The sequence below is a fragment of the Wyeomyia smithii genome, chromosome 3 (assembly GCF_029784165.1).
Source record: "Wyeomyia smithii strain HCP4-BCI-WySm-NY-G18 chromosome 3, ASM2978416v1, whole genome shotgun sequence".
NCBI classification, from domain to species: Eukaryota; Metazoa; Arthropoda; class Insecta; order Diptera; family Culicidae; genus Wyeomyia; species Wyeomyia smithii.
Genome location: NC_073696.1, coordinates 174,531,140 through 174,551,576, shown reverse-complemented (window position 1 = coordinate 174,551,576; position 20,437 = coordinate 174,531,140). Strand labels below are relative to the sequence as shown.

Sequence of the window (20,437 nt, the reverse complement as noted above, 5' to 3'; positions counted from 1 at the left end):
CACATTTGCTCTTCGTACTGCACCCTCAAGAGCGATGTTAAACAGTAAGTTGGAGAGCGCATCCCCCTGCTTCAGTCCATCCAACGTTACGAACGCGGCTGATGTCTCACCAGCTATCCGCACGCACGATTCTGATCCCTCCAGTGTCATACGACTCAGCTTAATTAGTCTCGTAGGGAAACCATGTTCCAGCATGATCTGCCACAACTCGTTTCTTTTCACTGAGTCGTATGCCGCCCTGAAGTCCACAAACAGATGGTGAGTCGGTAAGTTGTACTCCCGGCACTTATCGAGGATCTGTCGCAGGGTGAAAATTTGATCCGTCGTGGAATGCCCCTGTCGAAAACCAGCCTGGTATTTGCCAACAAAGGATTCAGTTAACGGACTCAATCTGAAGATCAGGATACGGGAGAGCACTTTATATGCGGAGTTGAGCAACGTTATGCCTCGATAGTTGCCACATTCCAATCGATGGCACTTCTTATAGGTAGGGCATATGAGGCCTTCCAACCAGTCGTTCGGCATTTGTTCATCTGCCCAGATCCTTAGTATTATCTGGTGGATCGCATAGTACAGCCGCTCGCTTCCCGCTTTCAGAAGTTCGGCCGGGATACCGTCCTTCCCAGCGGCCTTGCCATTTTCAGCTCACTAATCGCCTTTTTCATCTCCTCCTGTGTTGGTGGCTCCACAGCTTGTTCGTCACTCATAATCGTCAACCTGTTCCTGCTCTGCTCATCCGGCTCCTCACCGTTCAATAGCGCCTGAAAATGCTCCTTCCACCTGGCTGCAACCGTCGGTTTATCAGTAAGCAGGTTGCCGTCCTTGTCATTACACATGACCGGCACAGGGAAATTTCTGCTTCTGACTCTGTTGACAGTTCTATAGAATCTCCGCACGGCGTTTCGAGCATAGCTGTCCTCTGCGCTGGCGAGCACCTGCTGCTCGTACTCGCGCTTCTTCCGACGGTGGGTTCTATTTTCGGCAGCTCTTGCCACCCTGCACCTCTCTCCATCTCTGCAAAATGCAGGTCATATCACAAACTAAGATGTCTTCCCCGCATGGTAAATGTCTTCCAATCTGGCATCGCTGGTTAGGAGTGGATGAAAAGTGTTGTAATTGAGCGTGATATAGAATATGAGTTTTTCCGAACTTTCAATTCTATACAGTGTTGTTAGTCTCGCTCGTAAGCGGCATGCAACACCTCATGTGAGGTTCTCGGTGATGCCGCTTTCACACAGTAGAAAATTCTCCATTCAAGCTATTTCTCGTTCTTTTTCCCTTTCTTTCTTACTCGTGTTTACTTCCAAAATCATATGCACACACTCACGTCTGCTCTCCTCGTGTGTACTCGTGTGTACCTACTCCCCAACTCGCGAGAACGACTAGCCGAAAACAATTTGTTCAAGATGCTTTGCGATGGTTGCAGAGGTTCAAAAAATGATAGGGTATCGGACTACTTCGGCAGCGGTTCGCTTCGGCTGGTTTTGCATTAGACTGCTCTAAAAAAACTTACCGAAGCAGTCCGATACCCTACATGTTGCCCCACTGTCGGCTGTCGGTGCATGTCGGGAAGAAAGCATTTTCGTTTTCAAGTAGAGGTGGGCAATCCGCTCACGAACTGATCTAAAGAGCTGGTTCTTCAAAGTGAGTGAGTGATCTATCGCTCTTTTTTAAAGAGCGGTAACTCTCCCCTTACTGCAAGCAAAAAGCTGAAGCTGATTTTGCAAGCGAGAGCCATATGAATGCTTTACACCCCAAGCGCAAAGCGGCGTGCGACACTGCAATAGAACTCCCAGAAAATAGCTGCCGCCGGCTGCCTGCTCTCCTATGCATAACCATCCACCAGCCGCGGGAATAAAAAATAAAATCTACTTGCCACAGTTCACACACAGCACACGGGCTGGCTAACGCCGGGACGCACACGAGAAGTGGAACGAAAAGAGCGAAAGAACTGGTTCACTGATCTTTTGAATCTATGCAGACAATCCGCTCGCGAGTTCTTTGAAAGATCGAAATCTTCTGATCGCGAGCGGATTGCCTGCGAGCTGAACAAAAAAGCCATCGACCGAACCAGTTCTTCTGAGAGCGAAATATTTCGCTCTTTCAAAGAACTGAATCTTTTGATCAGCCTGCGAGCGGAATGCCAGATCAGTGAATCAGTTCTTTCATTCTTTCCGTTCCATTCGTTCTTTCCGTTCCATTCGTGTGCGTACTCGGCGTTAGCGAACCCGTGTACCTGTGTATGGACTGTTGCAAGTTGTTTTTTTGCATACTCTTGCGGCTGGCTGGTGACTGGGTGATGAGAAATGCAGGTCATGCATATCAGGGCAGACGTTTGGTGGCAGCTTGTTTTTGGAAGTTCTATTGTAATTTTGCGCGCGACCTTGCGATTGGCAAATCGGGTGTAAAGCTTTCACCTGGCTCTCGTTTGCGGTGTCTGATAATTAGCTACACTGATAAAAACCAAAAATTATGGAGGAACGAAAAGAGCGAGTGAGCTGTTAAAAAGAACTAGTTCATCTTAGTGAGCGGAACCGCTCTGATCCGCTCACTATAGTGAACCATTTTTCCCACCTCTATTTTCAAGCACAGTTTTCCAAGCACTCCTCCTAGTCAAGCAATTTTAGTCGAGTACTCCTACTCACTAGCAGGAACTCGCATATTCTTTTACGGTAGCTGAGTAACAATACGAAAGAGTATGTTCGTGTCGGTGCGTGCTTGCTACTACTCAGGGGAATGCATGAAGAAGAAAGAGTATCTCCAAAGTGTGTGTGTGCAAAAGACTTGAGAAGCGTGGCATATGTCTCGTTCTCAAACAGAAAGGAGAAGAAAGGTTTTGCTTCTCGCTCGATTTGCGATTTGCGATTCTTCTGAAATACAGCATAAACCTGTAAACTGGTTCAGTGACATTGAACAAAGCTTCACCGGTGTAATCTTTTAAAACTGTATAAATACTATAAATAATTTTTATTTTATATTTGTGAATTAATGTTTAGGGTTAGATAGGCCGGAATTTCCCTCTAGCTGCGGAAAAGTGGTGTGCTGAGTGCTGACTAAGACGTCACGGCGGGTTTGTTGTGGTCGGCAACATAGGCAGCCATCACGGGATGATCAGTTTAGCCTCGATCTCGGTACAGGACACACGTCGCGTTTTGTGTTTATTTTTGTGCGCGTTTTAACTGCTGTTTTTTTTTTTGCAGTCTGTGTCCTGTGGGTCTCGCGAAGGTTGTTCCGCGGATACGTGTAAGACCAGCGAAGGTTGTTCAGCTGGCCCGGGATTCGTGTGCTACGACTTGTGTTGGCTCGCCGGTGGTAAGCAGTGTTCGCTACCCCGGCTAAGGAAAAATATTTTTTTCTTTTTGAGTGTGGGGTACCTCTATCAAAATTCGGATTTTTGCTAGAATTTTTGTTACGCAAGTGGTGAGGTTTCTTCCGCAATATTGTTGGCGGTCGTATTTTTCATTTAAATTTTATTGTTTTTATATTATTTATTAAAATTTATATTTTATATATTTATCATTTATGTCTTCTGAATCGGTGATTTTGCGTTGGTTTTGGTGGAACTGCCAGACGAGTTGTGGAAAGCTTGAGTCTTTCCCAGTCAAGGTGGTTGCCAACCTTTAAAATTAAATCCGATTCGAAACATTTATCCAATTCAGCTCAAATTCCTGAAATAAAAGGGAATCGTTAGTGGGCGAAATTAATACAAAGTTTCATACCGTGTCAATACTTAATGCTTTGTGCTTTTGAGTTCTTTTCCAAGAACATTGAGAAAATGGCAATGATGGTTGAAGAGCTCAACAGAGCTTATTGGTTGATGCGGGTTGACCATTTGCATTTCGACGAGCTAGATTTTGAGTTGAGCTCGCGGAATGTTGTCGTCTCGGCTGATTCGGATCCATCTGGGGTTCAGCGGCAGCGTCGTTTACGGGGATTGTTGGCCGAAGAACGGTCTTCTCCGGTGGAACGCTTGCGCGTGTTTCATGGTGATGCTGCTGAAGAAATGGAGATCTGCCTTGGGAAGTTGAGTTCCATTAAGGAAGATCTCCGTTATAGATGCCCAAACAAGGAGGTTTACCGAACAAGGTTACTCCATCTGGGGTCTCGACTCCAGATAATCCAAAAATATACAGCAGGGGAGGTCAACCAGGAAATTTTGGGTTTGTTGGCGGAAGTTGCTGCTACACATCAAGAACATTTTGATATGTCAGCAGTACTTCCCCCAATTGAAAATACTGGGGAAGGTGGAGCAGGTTTGGGAGATTTGCTGGGCACGATCGTGCCACCAACACAAACGGCACCCATTTCCCCGCAAAGTGTAGGATCTGGTCCGCTCGTAGGAGAAGATGTTGGGTCTGTATTGAGCGAGTTAAGGGACGAGATTCGACTTTTACGTCAACAATCCCAACGAGATAAAGCTCTAGCGGCTGAGAGGTCTGATAGCCTTTTGGAAGCTACTCAGACGCTAATGGGCGGGATTGCTTCACTGAACACTATTGCTTCAGTTTTGCGAAAGACGGTTCAAGAAGTTGTCTCACTTCGTGAATCCGTCAGTGAACTTCGGGCGCTGGTACATTCTAAACCAGCTGGCGTTCCCGAGATTGATCTGCAGACCGATCTGGACGAAAGACGGGAGACGGACGAAATCGACGAGCCAGTAGAACCGGAAGTACATGATCCACCACTGGCGCCCACATTGAACCAAACCGTGGTGGAAAAGTTACTCCTGGACTTGCTGAAAGATCGATGTCCGTCACTTCCGATTGAGAACATGAAACCAGCTTTACCAGCCATTCAGTCCCAGGCCCCAAAACACCATGGGAATGGAAGGTCAAGTCCGACAGGTGGACGTTTTCCTTTGCCCAATCGTACGGGTAATGAAATACCATCCTGCTTGGGCTACCATTACAATCGTCGACCACAGCGTGTTTCCGATTGGAAAATCGAGAAATACGCTGGGACAGATGATGGGCTAGGACTGAATGAATTTCTGGACTCCGTTGAAAATTATGCTCAGTGCGAGCAAATTTCAGAGGAGTAGCTGTTCAATTCTGCAATGCACCTACTCACTGACAATGCTCTTACTTGGTATCGGGCTATGAGATCGCAGAACAGGCTTTACAACTGGAACCATTTGGTTTGTGAGCTTAAGGCAAATTTCGTTCATCCGGAACTTGACGCCGCTCTCAAATCAAAGGTTTCCCAGCGCCTGCAGATGCAAAACGAGTGTTTCCTGGACTATTTTCAGGAAATGGAAAAAATATTTCGTGCTATGACGGTTCCCATGACACCGAGCGAAAAACTCGACGTGCTCAAGCGGAACCTCAGGCCGGACTATAAGCAAGTTTTAATTTCAAAGCCAGTAAGTACGCTTGCAGAATTGATGACTTTAGGTAAATCGATTGATGCGTACAAAACACCGATTTACCGAAAAGTGTTCGGTTCTCAAAAGGAAGTCGCTGCTTATTCGGTAAATTCGCCGGTTAACCCCTCGAAAAACGACCAACCAAACGGAAAGGGAGGTGGTTCGAATAACAGCCACGTTGAAACCAAAACATTTCGGAGCAAAAATTCCCAAAAGGATAATTTTGCTTCCAAAACGCCGTCTGAAAACACGAAGAAAAAGCCAGGTGTTCAGACGGAAAAGAATCTTGTCGAGAGAAATTCGAAACCGGAATCCAAACAAAAGCCGGTGATTTGTCTCGACTATCTGTTGGAACAGCATCGACCTCCTAGTCTCGGAGTCTGTTACAACTGCGGTGGTACTGGACACGAGCATGAGGCGTGCAGAAATCCAAGACGAGTCTTCTGTATTTTGTGTGGATTCAAGGGTTTCGATGTCTCTCGCTGTCCCTACTGCTTAAAAAACGGGATTCGTACCAATTAAAGTCGCAGTTGTGTAAGGATGTGCGCCCCATAGAAAGCCTAAAATTAGACCCCCAAATTTACAACAGTTTTCGACCAGCTCATGATGAGGATTATCGTGATCCGTTGTTTGTTGAAACCATCATCCTCGATGATCCGTCCGATAATCGTCCTTTCGTTTTTATCGCAGTATATGGCCATTCCTTCAAGGCTTTGCTCGACAGTGGTAGTAATGCCACCATTATCACCGAAAAGTTGTACCGAAAGTTTTCCAAAAGTCCATTGAAAGGTTTGGAAAGGCCAGTTGAACTTCGTTCAGCAAATGGACAGACCTTACCGATCCTTGGACAAATATATCTTCCGTACACTTTCCAAAACAAGACAAAGGTTATTTGCACCCTTGTAGTGGAGCAATTAACAGTTTCTTCAATACTCGGTATGGACTTTTGGCGCGCCTTTGGAATAACACCCGAGTTGCAAACTTGTGCTCTGTTGAACTCAGGTTCGGAACGGGACGAAGAAGTAGAGATTGATGCTCCGAGTGAGTCTATACTTACTCCGGAACAGATGGCCTGTATCGCACAGGTTACGACCTGTTTTCAGGCTGTAGTGCCCGGAAAATTAAATACGACCTCGCTAACAGAGCACAGGATCGTAATTAAGGAAGAATTCCAAAGTGCCGCGCCTGTTTGCCGATATCCTTATAAAATGAGCCCAAGAAAACTGTCTAAAGTCTGGGAAGAAGTCGACCGTTGGCGTTCTATGGGTATTATTGAAGAGTCAGATTCCGATTGGTCTTTGAATATTGTCGCTGTGACCAAACCAGACAACTCTATTCGGCTTTGTCTAGATGCTCGGCCTCTTAATGAGCGTACAGTACGTGATGCATACCCTTTTTCCCCATCCCGGGCGCATTTTAGGAAGCCTGCCTAAAGCCAAGTACCTGTCTACAATAGACTTAAAGGAGGCTTTTCTCCAGGTTCCGTTGGCTAAGGGCAGTCGTAAGTTTACTGCTTTCAGTGTGCCCGGCAGGGGTATGTTCCAATTTACTCGTCTACCCTTCGGTCTCGTTAACAGCCCTGCCACTTTGGCACGTCTGATGGACCAGGTGTTAGGACGAGGAAAGCTGGAACCGTACGTTTTTGTTTACCTCGATGATATCATCGTGGTAAGCGAAACGTTCGAGCATCACCTACAATTACTCAAAGAGGTGGCCAAATGTCTAGCCAAAGCCAATCTGACGATAAACCTGGCTAAATCCCGTTTTTGGGTTCCAGAGTTAAAATTTCTTGGCTATTTGTTGAATCAGGAAGGTCTAAAAGTCAATCCTGACAAAATTCAGCCGATACTCGATTACGAGCGGCCGGTGACGGTTACTAAACTGCGCCGATTCCTTGGAATGTGCGGTTACTACCGGCGTTTCATTGATCGGTTTAGTGAGGTAACCGCACCTTTGACCGACCTCTTGAAAACAAAGGCCAAGAATATTGGCTGGAACTCCGAAGCAGAACTCGCGTTCCTGAAGGTAAAGGAACTTTTAGTCACTCCTCCAGTGCTTGTCCCGCCAGATTTTTCGAAGGAGTTTATTCTGCAGACAGATGCCAGTGACACTGCTGTCGCGGCTGTTCTGGTGCAACAACATCCAGAGGGGGAAAAAGTGGTAGCTTATTTTTCACATAAGCTAACCACTTCCCAACGGAATTACCACGCTACCGAAAAGGAAGGTCTGGCGGTGATTATGGCGGTTGAACACTTCCGAGGTTACTTGGAAGGTTATCATTTTCGACTTGTCACTGATTCATCAGCCATTACCTGGATACTGAAGACCAAATGGAAGAGTAGTTCGCGCCTGAGTCGGTGGAGTTTGGAACTACAACTCTACGACATGTCCGTTGAGCACCGGAAAGGTAAGGACAATGTCGTTCCGGATGCCTTATCCCGTACTGTAGCTGCCATTTCGGCATTGTTCACTTCAGACTGGTATTGTTCCATGAAGTCTAAAGTTTCAGCTAATCCTGATGATTATCCTGACTTTAAAGTCGAAGATGGTAAACTTTTCAAATACGTGGCCTCGACAAGTGTACCATTCGACTCTCGGTTTCGTTGGAAATTGGTCCCAACTCCCGAGTGTCGAGAAGAAATCGTGCAACATACCCACGATGAATTGCTTCATGTGGGTTATGATAAAACGATTCACGAGGTTCAAAAACGCTATTTTTGGCCTCGTATGGGACCAGAAGTTCGCGAATATATTCGCCAATGTGGGACCTGCAAAGAGATAAAAGCACCATTTACCTCAGTCCAACCAGCAATGGGTCAGTCACGCACAACCGGTGCACCGTGGCAGATGATTTCGGTGGACTACATAGGCCCACTTCCTCGAAGCAAACGGGGCAATCAACACTTGCTAGTCGTCCTCGACGTCTTCAGCAAGTACGTAATGTTGACCCCCGTTCGCAAAATTTGCAGCGCCTTACTTTGTGCGACCCTTCGCGAACAATGGTTCAACCGCCATGGAAGTCCGGAAATCCTGTTGAGCGATAATGGTTCGACGTTCATCTCCAAAGAATTCAGCCGGTTCCTAAAAGAAACAAATGTTACACATTGACTGAATTCGAGATATCATTCGCAGGCTAACCCGGTAGAACGAACGAATCGTTCTATAAATACGGCAATACGCGCGTACGCCCGCACGGACCAGCGCAACTGGGATGCCCGCATGTCTGATGTGGAACGCATCCTAAATACCACGGTTCATTCGTCTACCGGGTTTAGTCCTGATTTCGTCGTCCATGGTTGCGAAATGGCATCAGGGGATGACTACTCCAGGATTTCCGGGGAGGGTATTCTGAAATCAAGACAGGACCAATTAGAGACAATCCGGGGTATTGTGGTTAAAAATCTTAGTAAGGCCTCAGAGGGTGCTCGACAGCAATACAACGGGCGACATCGCAAATTTGCGAACCCATTCGCAGTCGGTCAAATTGTTTACCGACGAAACATGAAGTTGTCGAACGCTCTCGAGCCTTATAACGCTAAAATTGGACCACAATACTTACCGGCGAAAGTTCTCGCCAAAAAGGGGTCTTCGTCCTACGAGCTGGTTGATCCTACCGGGAAAAATCTTGGTGTCTGGCCAGCAAATCTTCTCAAACCAGCATAAACTGGTACAATTTTATACCGGCGGCCTGCCTTTAAACGGATTGTTCATTTGGGAACATTTCAAAGGCGACCGCCGGATTACATTTGGGACTGTCGGTCCATTTATGCGTTGCTCTACCTACTTCTAGTGAATAGTAAAAAGGGAGACTTACACTGCCGTTAAAAGGTTCTTCATTACCTTCGTTGACGTTTTGCGTGCTTCGCACTAGTGGCGGAGTAATGAATCGTTCCGCTGAAGTTTTGCTTTCTGTTCCAAAATCAGTCGTGACGGTGTAAAGTTTAATTATTGCCGGAATAGATTTCCGCGCCTTTTGGAAAAACACCCACGCACAGGCACTTGGGAACAGCAGGCAAACAACCGAAAACATATCACTTCGCCTTGTTCGGGGCCATTGACTTAGTTTTCACCCCTCTTCAGCGGGGACTTTTTACAAATTTTTGCCTTGTTTGGGCGTTTCTTATTCGCACAAAACACTTTTCTCCTTTTCTATGGGGATAAACACGCACGCGCAACGTATTTTCGCCGCGAGAAACCGTCGCGAAAACCAAAAAAATCGCGAAAACCGGAATGTGAACGGCGAGTTTCCATTCCGGTTTGTTTACATAAAATATTCATTGATCATTCCGCATAGGAATGACGTCATCGCCGGTTGACGTCTCCAAACGATGCCGTGCTGCCGGAAACGATAAGATGGATTCGGATTAGAAACTGATCGTTTGTGGTGAGGCAATGTAATGTATGTACGGTGCGGCCGAATGTGGATATGTATGAATGCGCGTCATCGGAACCGAATGTTGTGTATTCGGAGTCTTGCATAATACTGGGGTTTCAGATTTTAACCACCAGGGTGATAAAATTGAATTCCTTAGGGAATATTTTTATTATTTACCGCATTATGCGAGAGACATTCTTTGGTCCCTCTCAAACGTCTCAGTATGGGAGATGCTTTTGAGATGAACAGGGACAGAAAGACATGGTCCAGAATGTTGACAATGACGTGGGATGGGTGCCAGAAGGAGTGCGTGAATGTGTGATTGGATATGCATGAGTGAACGAATAAAAGTTGACGTGGTTGAGTGAGATACAATATTCCAGAGTTAATTCAAAGGGTGAGTCGAAGTGCAAATGGCGATTGGAATGAAAGGATATGTTTGAAAGAGAGAATAGAATGAGTGGTTCGGAAATTAACTCTAGCTCAGGTATCGAGTGTTGGCACCGTAAGAACACGAAAGTTGGACAGTCGATGAAAAAAAAACCGACAACCGTTCCCCTGCAAGTCAGAACCGTACAAAATTAGTACTGGGACTTGCAGTATTTTGGGAAGATGAGTTGTCTTGGAAAATGGATTAGAATTGGATTTCAAGTTCAGGTCTTGATTGGGTTAGATGAGAACTGACTGCTTCTCGCTTTGCGAATGCTTTCAGAATTAGCACTTCACATCAAGACCAAACAATTTCAACGATTCGGAACTCCGGTCGATTAGTTTTTGGAATTGTTTGCTTGTAAATTACGGAAGGAATGATAGGGATAGCAGACGTTGTACATATTTATTTTTTTTTTGTTTATTTATTAATTTATTTATTTGTTCATTAACTTATTCATTCCCCGTTTATTATTGTTATCGGTGTTAGGTGTTAGGTTAGTAAAAAAAATTGCTGTCAATTTTTTTTCCACTCGGTGTGGACGAGATTGTAACCTGTGCGGTTACAATTTTAGCATCGAGTGGGAAATTTACTTAATTATGTGTAACGCTAACGTAAAAATAACCCTAATTTTGGGTGCCGCTGCGAGAGAGTGTAAAGTGAAAATTACCCGCATTTGGGCGCTCCTGCAGCAGCGTGTACTTGTTATGACAGTTCTCGCCACTTGCGCTGAATATCGTTCACGTAAATTCGTTTAAATTCGTTCGTTTTTTCGTTTGTGAACGATATTGTCGCGTTTAGTAGGGCCGATAATTTTTATTTTATATTTGTGAATTAATGTTTAGGGTTAGATAGGCCGGAATTTCCCTCTAGCTGCGGAAAAGTGGTGTGCTGAGTGCTGACTAAGACGTCACGGCGGGTTTGTTGTGGTCGGCAACATAGGCAGCCATCGCGGGATGATCAGTTTAGCCTCGATCTCGGTACAGGACACACGTCGCGTTTTGTGTTTATTTTTGTGCGCGTTTTAACTGCTGTTTTTTTTTTGCAGTCTGTGTCCTGTGTGTCTCGCGAAGGTTGTTCCGCGGATACGTGTAAGACCAGCGAAGGTTGTTCCGCTGGCCCGGGATTCGTGTGCTACGACTTGTGTTGGCTCGCCGGTGGTAAGCAGTGTTCGCTACCCCGGCTAAGTGACAAGGAGCGAAGGAAACCACCCCGCCGAAGTTTGCTGCAGGAGCTGTTGGTAACCGCCATTTCAACAACGAGCAGCAGCGTCGCGGCAGCCTCTCCTTCCCACCATAAAACAGCAAGAGGAAAAGGACGGAATAAACCGATAAGTTTTTGTTTATTTTTTTCCTTTCTCAGTGTTCTAGCAAAGATCCGAAAGTCCGTTAGAGGTATCTGGCCGCCCTGTAAGGGTTTCGCCGGGCAAATTTACGTGTGTACAGGGTGACCCCCTGTTACAATACATGGTGAAAAACAGTACTGTATAATTCTTGGCAACCACAGTCTATGTTTATAATATAGAGTCGCGCAAAGATGAAACCAAAGGAACCAAATCAGGGTCAAACGAGGGTACCAATCGAGCAATGTAAATAAACAAGGTGATAATGTTAGGAATAGATGAAAAGTGTTGTAATCGAGCGTGATAAAGAATATGTGTTTTTTCCGAAGTTTTAACCACACATTTTAAATCCAACATTAAACCTGTACACTGATTCAGCTAAATTTAACAAAGCAACCGGTGTAATCTTTCAAACCTGTGTACCTTGTGAAAAATTTCAAAAAATGATATTCGCTTATGCATGGTGAAAAACAGAACTGTATAGTTCTTGGCAAGAAACGGTACAAAAACTGTGTTGCCGAAACGATAGATTTTCTCTATGCGCGACGCTATATACACATAGACTCTGTTGGCAACAAACGTTACAAAAACTGTGTTGCCGGAACGAGGGATTTTCTCTTTGCGTGACTCTATTGTGCATTTAAATAAAAATTATCAAAACGTCGCTGATGAACTGGCAGTCAGGCTCACTTCCGATGTTTATTTTTGTTGCTCCCACAACACTGCAGCCATCTCAGCCACCACTACGCTATCAGTCCGGCTTACAAAAACAAACACATTGAAATCACTCCCGCAGTTCATGTTGTGTGAGTTCTATGTGTTTGTAAAGTCGGAAGAAAGTTCGGAAGTCGGAAGTCAGACTTCCGAACTTTAATTTAGTGCTGACGCCACAATATATTAACATAGACTATGTTGAACCAGTTGAAGCCCATATGCCCACAAGAAAAACGCTGCAATCGCACTTTTCGACCGAGCAATCAAACTGACGGATGTCGAGAGCAGAGTTGTAAACATACAAAAAGCTAAATCGATACTACTGCTGAACAACTACCCAACACATTTCCTACAGCGAATACTCAAACAATGAGTCCGTGCAGCGTACAATACTCTCGAAGTTAGGTGGGAAACCAGAGATAGAACTAAACATGTATCGTTGCCGTATATCCCATGCCTAGCGAGAGGTGGGTAAAGTGCTACGCAAGCATAACATCGTCGCGTCGCACAAACCTCGGGACCAAGTTAAGAACACTGTTTTCTCAAAACTCAAAGACAACATACCAAAAATGCAAAACACTAACTTGGTATATAGCGTACCATGTGGAGCTTGTCCAGACAAGGAATACGTGGGGCAGACTTCACAAACGCTGGGAGAACGCCTCGCCCAACATCGATATGACGTACTGAGACAAAAAACTACAACGGGCTCTGCGCAACACGCAAAAGAGGACGAACATGAGTTCGATTTCTCCCGCACTCGAATATTAGAACAGATTACCAGAGAAGACAACATACCAAAAATGCAAAACACTAACTTGGTATATAGCGTACCATGTGGAGCTTGTCCAGACAAGGAATACGTGGGGCAGACCTCACAAACGCTGGGAGAACGCCTCGCCCAACATCGATATGACGTACTGAGACAAACAACTACAACGGGCTCTGCGCAACACGCAAAAGAGGACGAACATGAGTTCGATTTCTCCCGCACTCGAATATTAGAACAGATTACCAGAGAGCAAAGCAGAATATCGGCGGAGGCTCTCCACATTAATCTGAGCGGGAACAGAGCAGTGAAGCTACAGCGCGATGCACTGGGGCTCTCCAATACATACACTGGCATGGTTAAAAAACTTAGAGAGGTGTACGAGAACAAAAATCAACCTGCTGATCGACAACGCGCGCAAAATGAGAATGGATAAAAGTTAGAGGGACCCACACGGTGATGCACACGAAAAAATAGTTTGTAAATTTTGTAATATTTGTGATATTTCGAAGACAATATGTGACGTTATTTTAATTTGTATTTATTTGTATTTCATATAATTAAAGTTCTGAGGATGGCTGAAAAATAGTAAGCTGAAACGTAATTGTGGTTTGTTTTATTAAATCTCACCGAAAAAAAATCAATTAAAACCGAGAAGACAAATAAAGCATGTTTCAACATCATTTCTATAACTTTTCAGAAAAGTATGTTTTATACGTTTAGTTTAAAATGCATAATCATTTGAAATGATACATTTCAATTCTCATACACAATTGGAAAAAGTTCATAACGCTCACTAATACTAATGCATTAACGTGAATAACATATATACGCTCGTAAATAATAACTCTAAAATGACTAACATTTGACGCATTTTCGTAAAAAGTGGAACAACTCTTAAATTGAGTAACTCCACAAATACTCAAAACTGAGTAACACTAGGCGTCTTTAAAATGAGTCATTATTACTCAAAATTTGAGTACGACATTACTCATTTTTTGGGTACAGTTAAGTTTCATTACTGGCTAGAAATCCGCCACGGCCAATAAACGACACCACATGTTCATCAATTATTACCTTGTAATAATTCAACTGACGATATAGCTAACTGGCGAGTAGAAGTGAAACATACTAGCACACGAGATTTGTTTACAAAGACTGGGGATACTGAGCTAATTGAAGAACTTTGTAGAATGATTGATTTATCTCAGCGGTTCTCAACCTTTTTTTGCCCGCGTACCCCTTGGCGATATTTTTCATATCGATTGTACCCCCTGGCTAAGAACGTTCTCGCAGAATGGAAGAGAGCGGTGGTAGATCATGTTGTGGTAGACTAGTTCAGGTTTCAAAGTGAACTATGATTTGTTTGATTGCACAATCATGTTTTAAGGGCAAGATTGAACAACAAAGAAAGTATCATGAAGAAAAATTCCTTAGTCCGCCATTACTGATTTTTCATTTGCGTACCCCCTGAAGGCGCTCGAGTACCCCCAGGGGTACGCGTACCCCAGGTTGAGAACCGCTGATTTATCTGATTGAGAAGGGGTGTTGTAGTAACAATCTGTTAATTGTGTAAATGTTTTATCATCGTTTATATATTTTTTTCTTTTCAGGATATCTGCAAATGAGTAAACAATTACATGCAGAACAGAATTTCAGTAATAATTTCGATCTTAATATAAAAATGATAGATGATTGAGAGTAACTCCATACCTACAATATACCTGTCTTGCAAGTTTTATTGAAAGTAATTTCAAAACTTATTTTTGAAGTTCTTAGGCAGACAAATATTATCCTGCAATATGTTTCACTTGATCACCGTTGAGGGGCCGGTTTTGGCTTTGGCATCTTTTCAAGCAAACTTTGTATTTCTTTTTCATCGTAGCTTTTCCATAGCTCAAACAAATTCAGAATCGATCGAGCTATTTCCTGAACCTTTTCCAAATCGACATTTAATTCGGCAAACCACGCTTTTAGTTCCTTTTGTAGAATAACACACGCAATTTGAAGGCAACCTAGAGCAATCTGTACAGCATTTTATTAGCAACGATATAAGGTGTGTGTGAAATATGTTACCTGGTATGGAGGATACAGCAAGCTTACATCTGTTCGCAAGGAATCATTTATTAAACGCCAAGTTAGTGTAAGTAATTGCTCCTCTTGTCCAATATCCTGAATTAGTTGCAACAAAGGCCGATATGGTTGATACACAATTAAGCAGCAGTCTAGATTTTCCAATAGATAAAACTCACATTCTAGTATATGGTTTGTTCTATACGGAAATTCTTGTTGATAAGCGTAGCTGAATTTGTTTTTAATTACTGTTTGACATGTAGTTATCAATCTGGAATTTGAGATAACCCCAAACTCCTCCACTTTTGATGCAAGAAGAATGCAAGTAGGAGCTAGAAGTAATGGATCAATACACTTCAAAGAGTTCCTAGCATAAAACCGTTTGAAATAAACAGTGGCAGTGGCAATAACTTGCTGGCGTAATTTGAGTTGCTCTCCCAAAACTTGTATAACGTTGGCAAAAAACATAAAAACTTTCTGATATTCCTCCTCGGTTAATGATTTTAGATCATGTTGCCTTTCACGGATGAGATCTTGCTTATCCAAAATCCATTGCTGGTGATGAGAACTTTGCCAAAAATTACCAGCCATCCTAAATGCAGATTTTTATTTCTTTTCTTTCAGTCAACAAAGCCAATACACACTTGTAATGATACATACAAAATCACAGTACCCATTTTTTGACGTTTGACAAAGAAAGCCAGATGCAGAGCTGCCAGATTTTATTTTGAAAACTCTGTATGCACTCGTAAAAATCTGTATTTTTCTGTATTTTATTCGTGTGCCTACCTCAGTGCCTACAAGTGCTTGGACTTGTGGTAGTTAAGCTTGGAATCCGACCTTAAATCTCGCCTAAAACTGTTAAAAGATTGGGAAAAATTTCTGGAAGAAAACTCAGGTCTATAATATAGACACTATATATACAGTCGTCGTTCGCTAACTGCAACATGTTTACATTGCATTATCGAATGCCGTTCGATAACTGCAACACTTGACACATGCCAAAATGAGAGGGGGTCCGTCACTACCATTTTTGTTTTCAATTTTTCAATGATGTCGAAATGTATTTTTTTAATGGAATAGTGGCAAAAAATAGCAGAAAATTAAAATAGGCAAGCTTTTTGATTAAACAATTTGATAGTCATATTTCCGCATCATAATTTATTGCGTTTCAGTAACTACTTTACATAACCAATATGTAGGCGAAGATAAAGTTCATCACTACAGAAGACCATTTTACGAGACGTTTCTGAACTCAATTCACGAATGAAATTTTGACAGAAAGCTCGAAACCACTGACATAACGCAAGTAAAAGCAACATCAATGTCAGCAGGATCCGTGACACCTGTCAGTTCCTAAAATGGTCTATTTAACGCTAGGTCACAAAATATTGTTTGTGATCTACTATGCACTGGCTCACTGAGTAGGGAAAGCTAACCAAAAAATGCACAAGGAACTTTTTTTTCTCTTATGGATATCTATAATCTCCCATTTAGAATGAAGAGACAACAAGTAAACGAAATCGAAAAAAATCTAGAAAAATGAAAAAGTCCTTTTGAAATGTTCCTAGAGATTCAACAAAGAGCAAAAGAAGAGCGTTGGTTGCCGTCAACGCAAATACAATATAATTACAATCAGGCGCAAATATTCCACGTTGGACGAAGAAACAGATTTTAAAGCCTACTCGCACCTATACAAATTCCCATTCGGAACTGCTTGTGAAAACCGAATCGGCCAATTTAGCGGTTATGCGGGAAACGCAGTCGAAAACTGAAAACTGATGTTCGGATAAAATATTTGTGAGGTAGAGCTACCAAGGCTTTAGTACGAACATTTTGTGAAACATCATAGTTTCACACCGAAACTAAAAAAAAAATCGATTTCTGGAAATTCTGTGAAAATCTGTATAAAAAATCAAAATTCTGTATTCTGTATCATTTCTGTCAGAGGGGATTCACTGCTGTCAAATTCCATATATGTGTGCGTTATCGCAGATCAACTCTGGTCCATGACGTTTGTAACTATGAACAATAACGGGGGAAAAATATCACTACACAACACATTCATGAAAGTTTTCCGCGGTTTCTCGCGTTTTGATAAAAAAACGTTCCAATTATATAATATTTCACATCGATCAATTTCATGACTAAAAAGAACAAAAACCAAAACAAACGCCATGTTGCCAAATATGTTGGTTACACGATGTTTGACAGATAGATCCCCCCTGATTTCTGTATCGTGGTCAAAAAATCTGTATAATACAGAAAAATCTGTATACTTGGCAGCCCTGGTGCAGGCTGAGATGGTTGCAGTGTTGCGAGAACACCAAAAGTAAACATCGGAAGTGCGCCTGACTGCCAGTTTATCAACGACGTTTTGATAATGAGCAAAAGCATTTCAAATCGCCTGGAAATACGCGAAAATTTAATCGACCATTTTTTATTTGAATGAAACTTTGCACACGTATTTGGCTTAGCAAACTGAGCATTTTTCACAGGTGGAGAGATTTTTTACACCCATGAGTTACATTCTAAAAGGGCGTATGCCTTTTGGCATAGGTTTTATTCGAAGGATTGTAGCCCAGAAACCGTTGGTTGTATAGAAAAACTGTCTGAGAATGAGTTGTAGCGAATCAAAAATGCATCATAAAAAAAATATCCACTGTATAAAAAAAAATTTTTTTTGACCGAAAAAATTTTAAAATAAACATTAAATTTCAATTTACAAAAAAAAAAGAGTTGAATTTTTTTTTAATTTTTTTTTAAAGAAACTTGACGTTAATACGCAACTTTCAAAAAAAAAAGTCCAAGATGGAGAAATGAAAAATAATTTTTTTATGGTAGAATAATTTTTTTATGAAAATTCCAATTCAAAAATTTTTCAAAATATTTGTATTCTGATGATTTTAAAATATGCAGAGAGTCATTTTGAATCAAAAAGCTCTTGGTAGTAAACATTCTAAAGGCATCGGTTTTCGAGTTATTTCTAATTTAAGCTTTAATGCACGTTTTTCTTAATTTGTCCATGGTTCTCCAGCAAAAACCATACGTTCATTGGAATGCTTGATCAAAAATATACAATTCATTCTTTGTCAACAAAACGATCATCATCATCATTTTGCAGCGCCATCTGTCAATCGAACAGTCATTTTAATTGCCCATGGCCCATTTTAACATGTGCACCATTTTACGAACTGACAGGTGTCACGGATCCTGCTGATGTTGATGATGCTTTTACGTGCGTTATGTCAGCGGTTCCGTGCTTTCTGTCAAAATTTCATTCATGAATTCAGTTCAGAAAGCAAAGCAAAGCCTTGGTGCTACATTCCGATTCGGAACTTGACCTTCTGGTCACTATACACAGACTTCGCAGCCAACCGTTAAGTGTACAGGACAATTGCGGGGCTAGCGCTACGATCCTACTGACACTAACAGTCTCTTCCGAGTCGAGACTCGAACCTACGATGACCGGCTTGTTAGGCCAGCATCGTACCTCGAGACCAGATAGGGAGAAACGTTCAGAAACGTCTTGTAAAACTCTAAAATTGAGTAACTCCACAAATACTCAAAACTGAGTAACACTAGGCGTCTTTAAAAATGAGTCATTATTACTCAAAATTTGAGTACGACATTACTCATTTTTAGGGTACAGTTCAGTTTCATTACTGGCTAGAAATCCGCCACGACCAATAAACGACACCACATATTCATCAATAATTACCTTGTAATACAAGTAAACAGTAAACAGTCTAATGCCTTCTGAGGCGCATACAATTAAAAAACATATGTTAGAGCAAGCGCACCGGTGAGTTGCCATTTGAGTTGCTATTTTCACAACGCTGGCCGTTGCTATTTTGGATAGCAACCGATTTTCGCACCGGTCGTTGCTAATGGGGATTACCGATTCCACTCTCTTTTTCACACCGGCAGTTGCCAATTTCTAAAGACCGTCACTAGCCAGCGTTGGCAAAATGTTTGTGATGTATTTCGCATATTTTTCGCGTATCTAGTAATAACCAACCTATCCGTCAGTCAATCTTTTCCGGAATGATCTACGTTCTTTCTGCTTCATAAAATGTTCCCTCCATTTCACGCAACTTTGTTTTAACTTTGTTTCCGTTTTCCCAAGTTATCGATAACATAATTCTTTTGCAGGTTTTTTTACTTGTGCGTACATGGATTTTTTCATCCTTACATGTTAATTTAAAGTAATTTCGTAAAACTGGGCACGTCCCGCAGCGTTGGCTTAAACGACTATTCTACTGAAAGCTGGCGAACTTTCATTAGTTGTATTCTGTATTCTATCATGTCTTGGTTCCCACAGTTTGCTATTAATATTTGTAAATTTGCCACCAAAAAAAAACTTGAATATAGAACGCGAAAATTGTTTTCGAGTATTTGGTTGATTCTAGTGATGAAGAAAGTGATTTCGCAAAACAAATTTCCTTATACGCGATTAATAATATGTTTTTTGGAATGATTCGGGGCGGCTCTCAGCCTAGTAAATAGCCAAAAATTGACCGCCATACGGAGGAAGGTGCCATCCAGCGTTTTAACAATATTTTTATGGGAAACACCCGTCAATACAGATGACCATTTCCAACGCCGCTTTCGAACGCATCTCAGGTTGTTTTTGAAGATTGAAACAGCGGTAAAGGAGAAAAATGGTTTTTCATACAACGACCGAACTAAACGGAAAAATAGTTGGTAATACTCCCGAGCAGGTTTGCTTAAACCTTCCAGGTATATTGAATAATATTGGCCAATCTTGTGAGGATTTGCGCTTTCTGCATCGTGTAGGTTGCACACCAAAATGCCAACCAAAATGCCCGAAAAAACACCCTGTGCTAAAATTCAGCTCAATCAGAAACAAAATTGAGTAGTAGTTCACGCCGACACTTGCGTTCTACGACGTGTTTAACAAGCGAGGCAAAACATCTCGTCTTCCGTGGCCGACCAATTGAGTCCGCATTCGAAACACTCATCATCTTCGTAATATTATTACGAACATTCACTATCGAGCACAAAAAAACAACAGTTTGACATTTCATCAAATAGCAACGATTCGGCTCGTTGCTATCGCGTTGCCAAATTTAATAACTCGCTACTACCTAGTCAGCCTATACACCAGAGAGACGCCGAGACACTCACCGTTAAAGCAACTGTCAACATCAAAACGGGCGAGTTGTATAATTTTGCATTGCCGTTATCCGTTTTGATGTTGACAGTTGCTTTAACGGTGAGTGTCTCGGCGTCTCTCTGGTGTATAGGCTGACTACTACTACCCGAGGTGGGGATTGCTATTTCCCAAACCAACATAGCAACGCCCGGTGCGGTTGCCGCGTTATGGTGGGATTTGCCAAACTAGC

At 42.5% G+C, this 20,437-nt stretch overlaps 2 protein-coding genes across 2 annotated transcripts in view; both read right to left on the bottom strand.

The window, feature by feature from the left end:
• LOC129731026 (protein RFT1 homolog) overlaps window positions 1-20,437 on the bottom strand; it is a 90,968-nt gene that overhangs the window by 38,675 nt on the left and 31,856 nt on the right. The gene's annotated exons all lie outside the window — the stretch shown is intronic.
• On the bottom strand, window positions 14,573-15,773 carry LOC129731028 (cyclin-C). The gene is made up of 2 exons (XM_055690743.1): window positions 15,072-15,773; window positions 14,573-15,020 (listed from the first exon to the last, which is right to left on the bottom strand). Exons 1-2 carry the CDS (start codon window positions 15,657-15,659, stop codon window positions 14,811-14,813), a joined length of 798 nt encoding a protein of 265 aa, XP_055546718.1. The 5' UTR covers window positions 15,660-15,773; the 3' UTR covers window positions 14,573-14,810.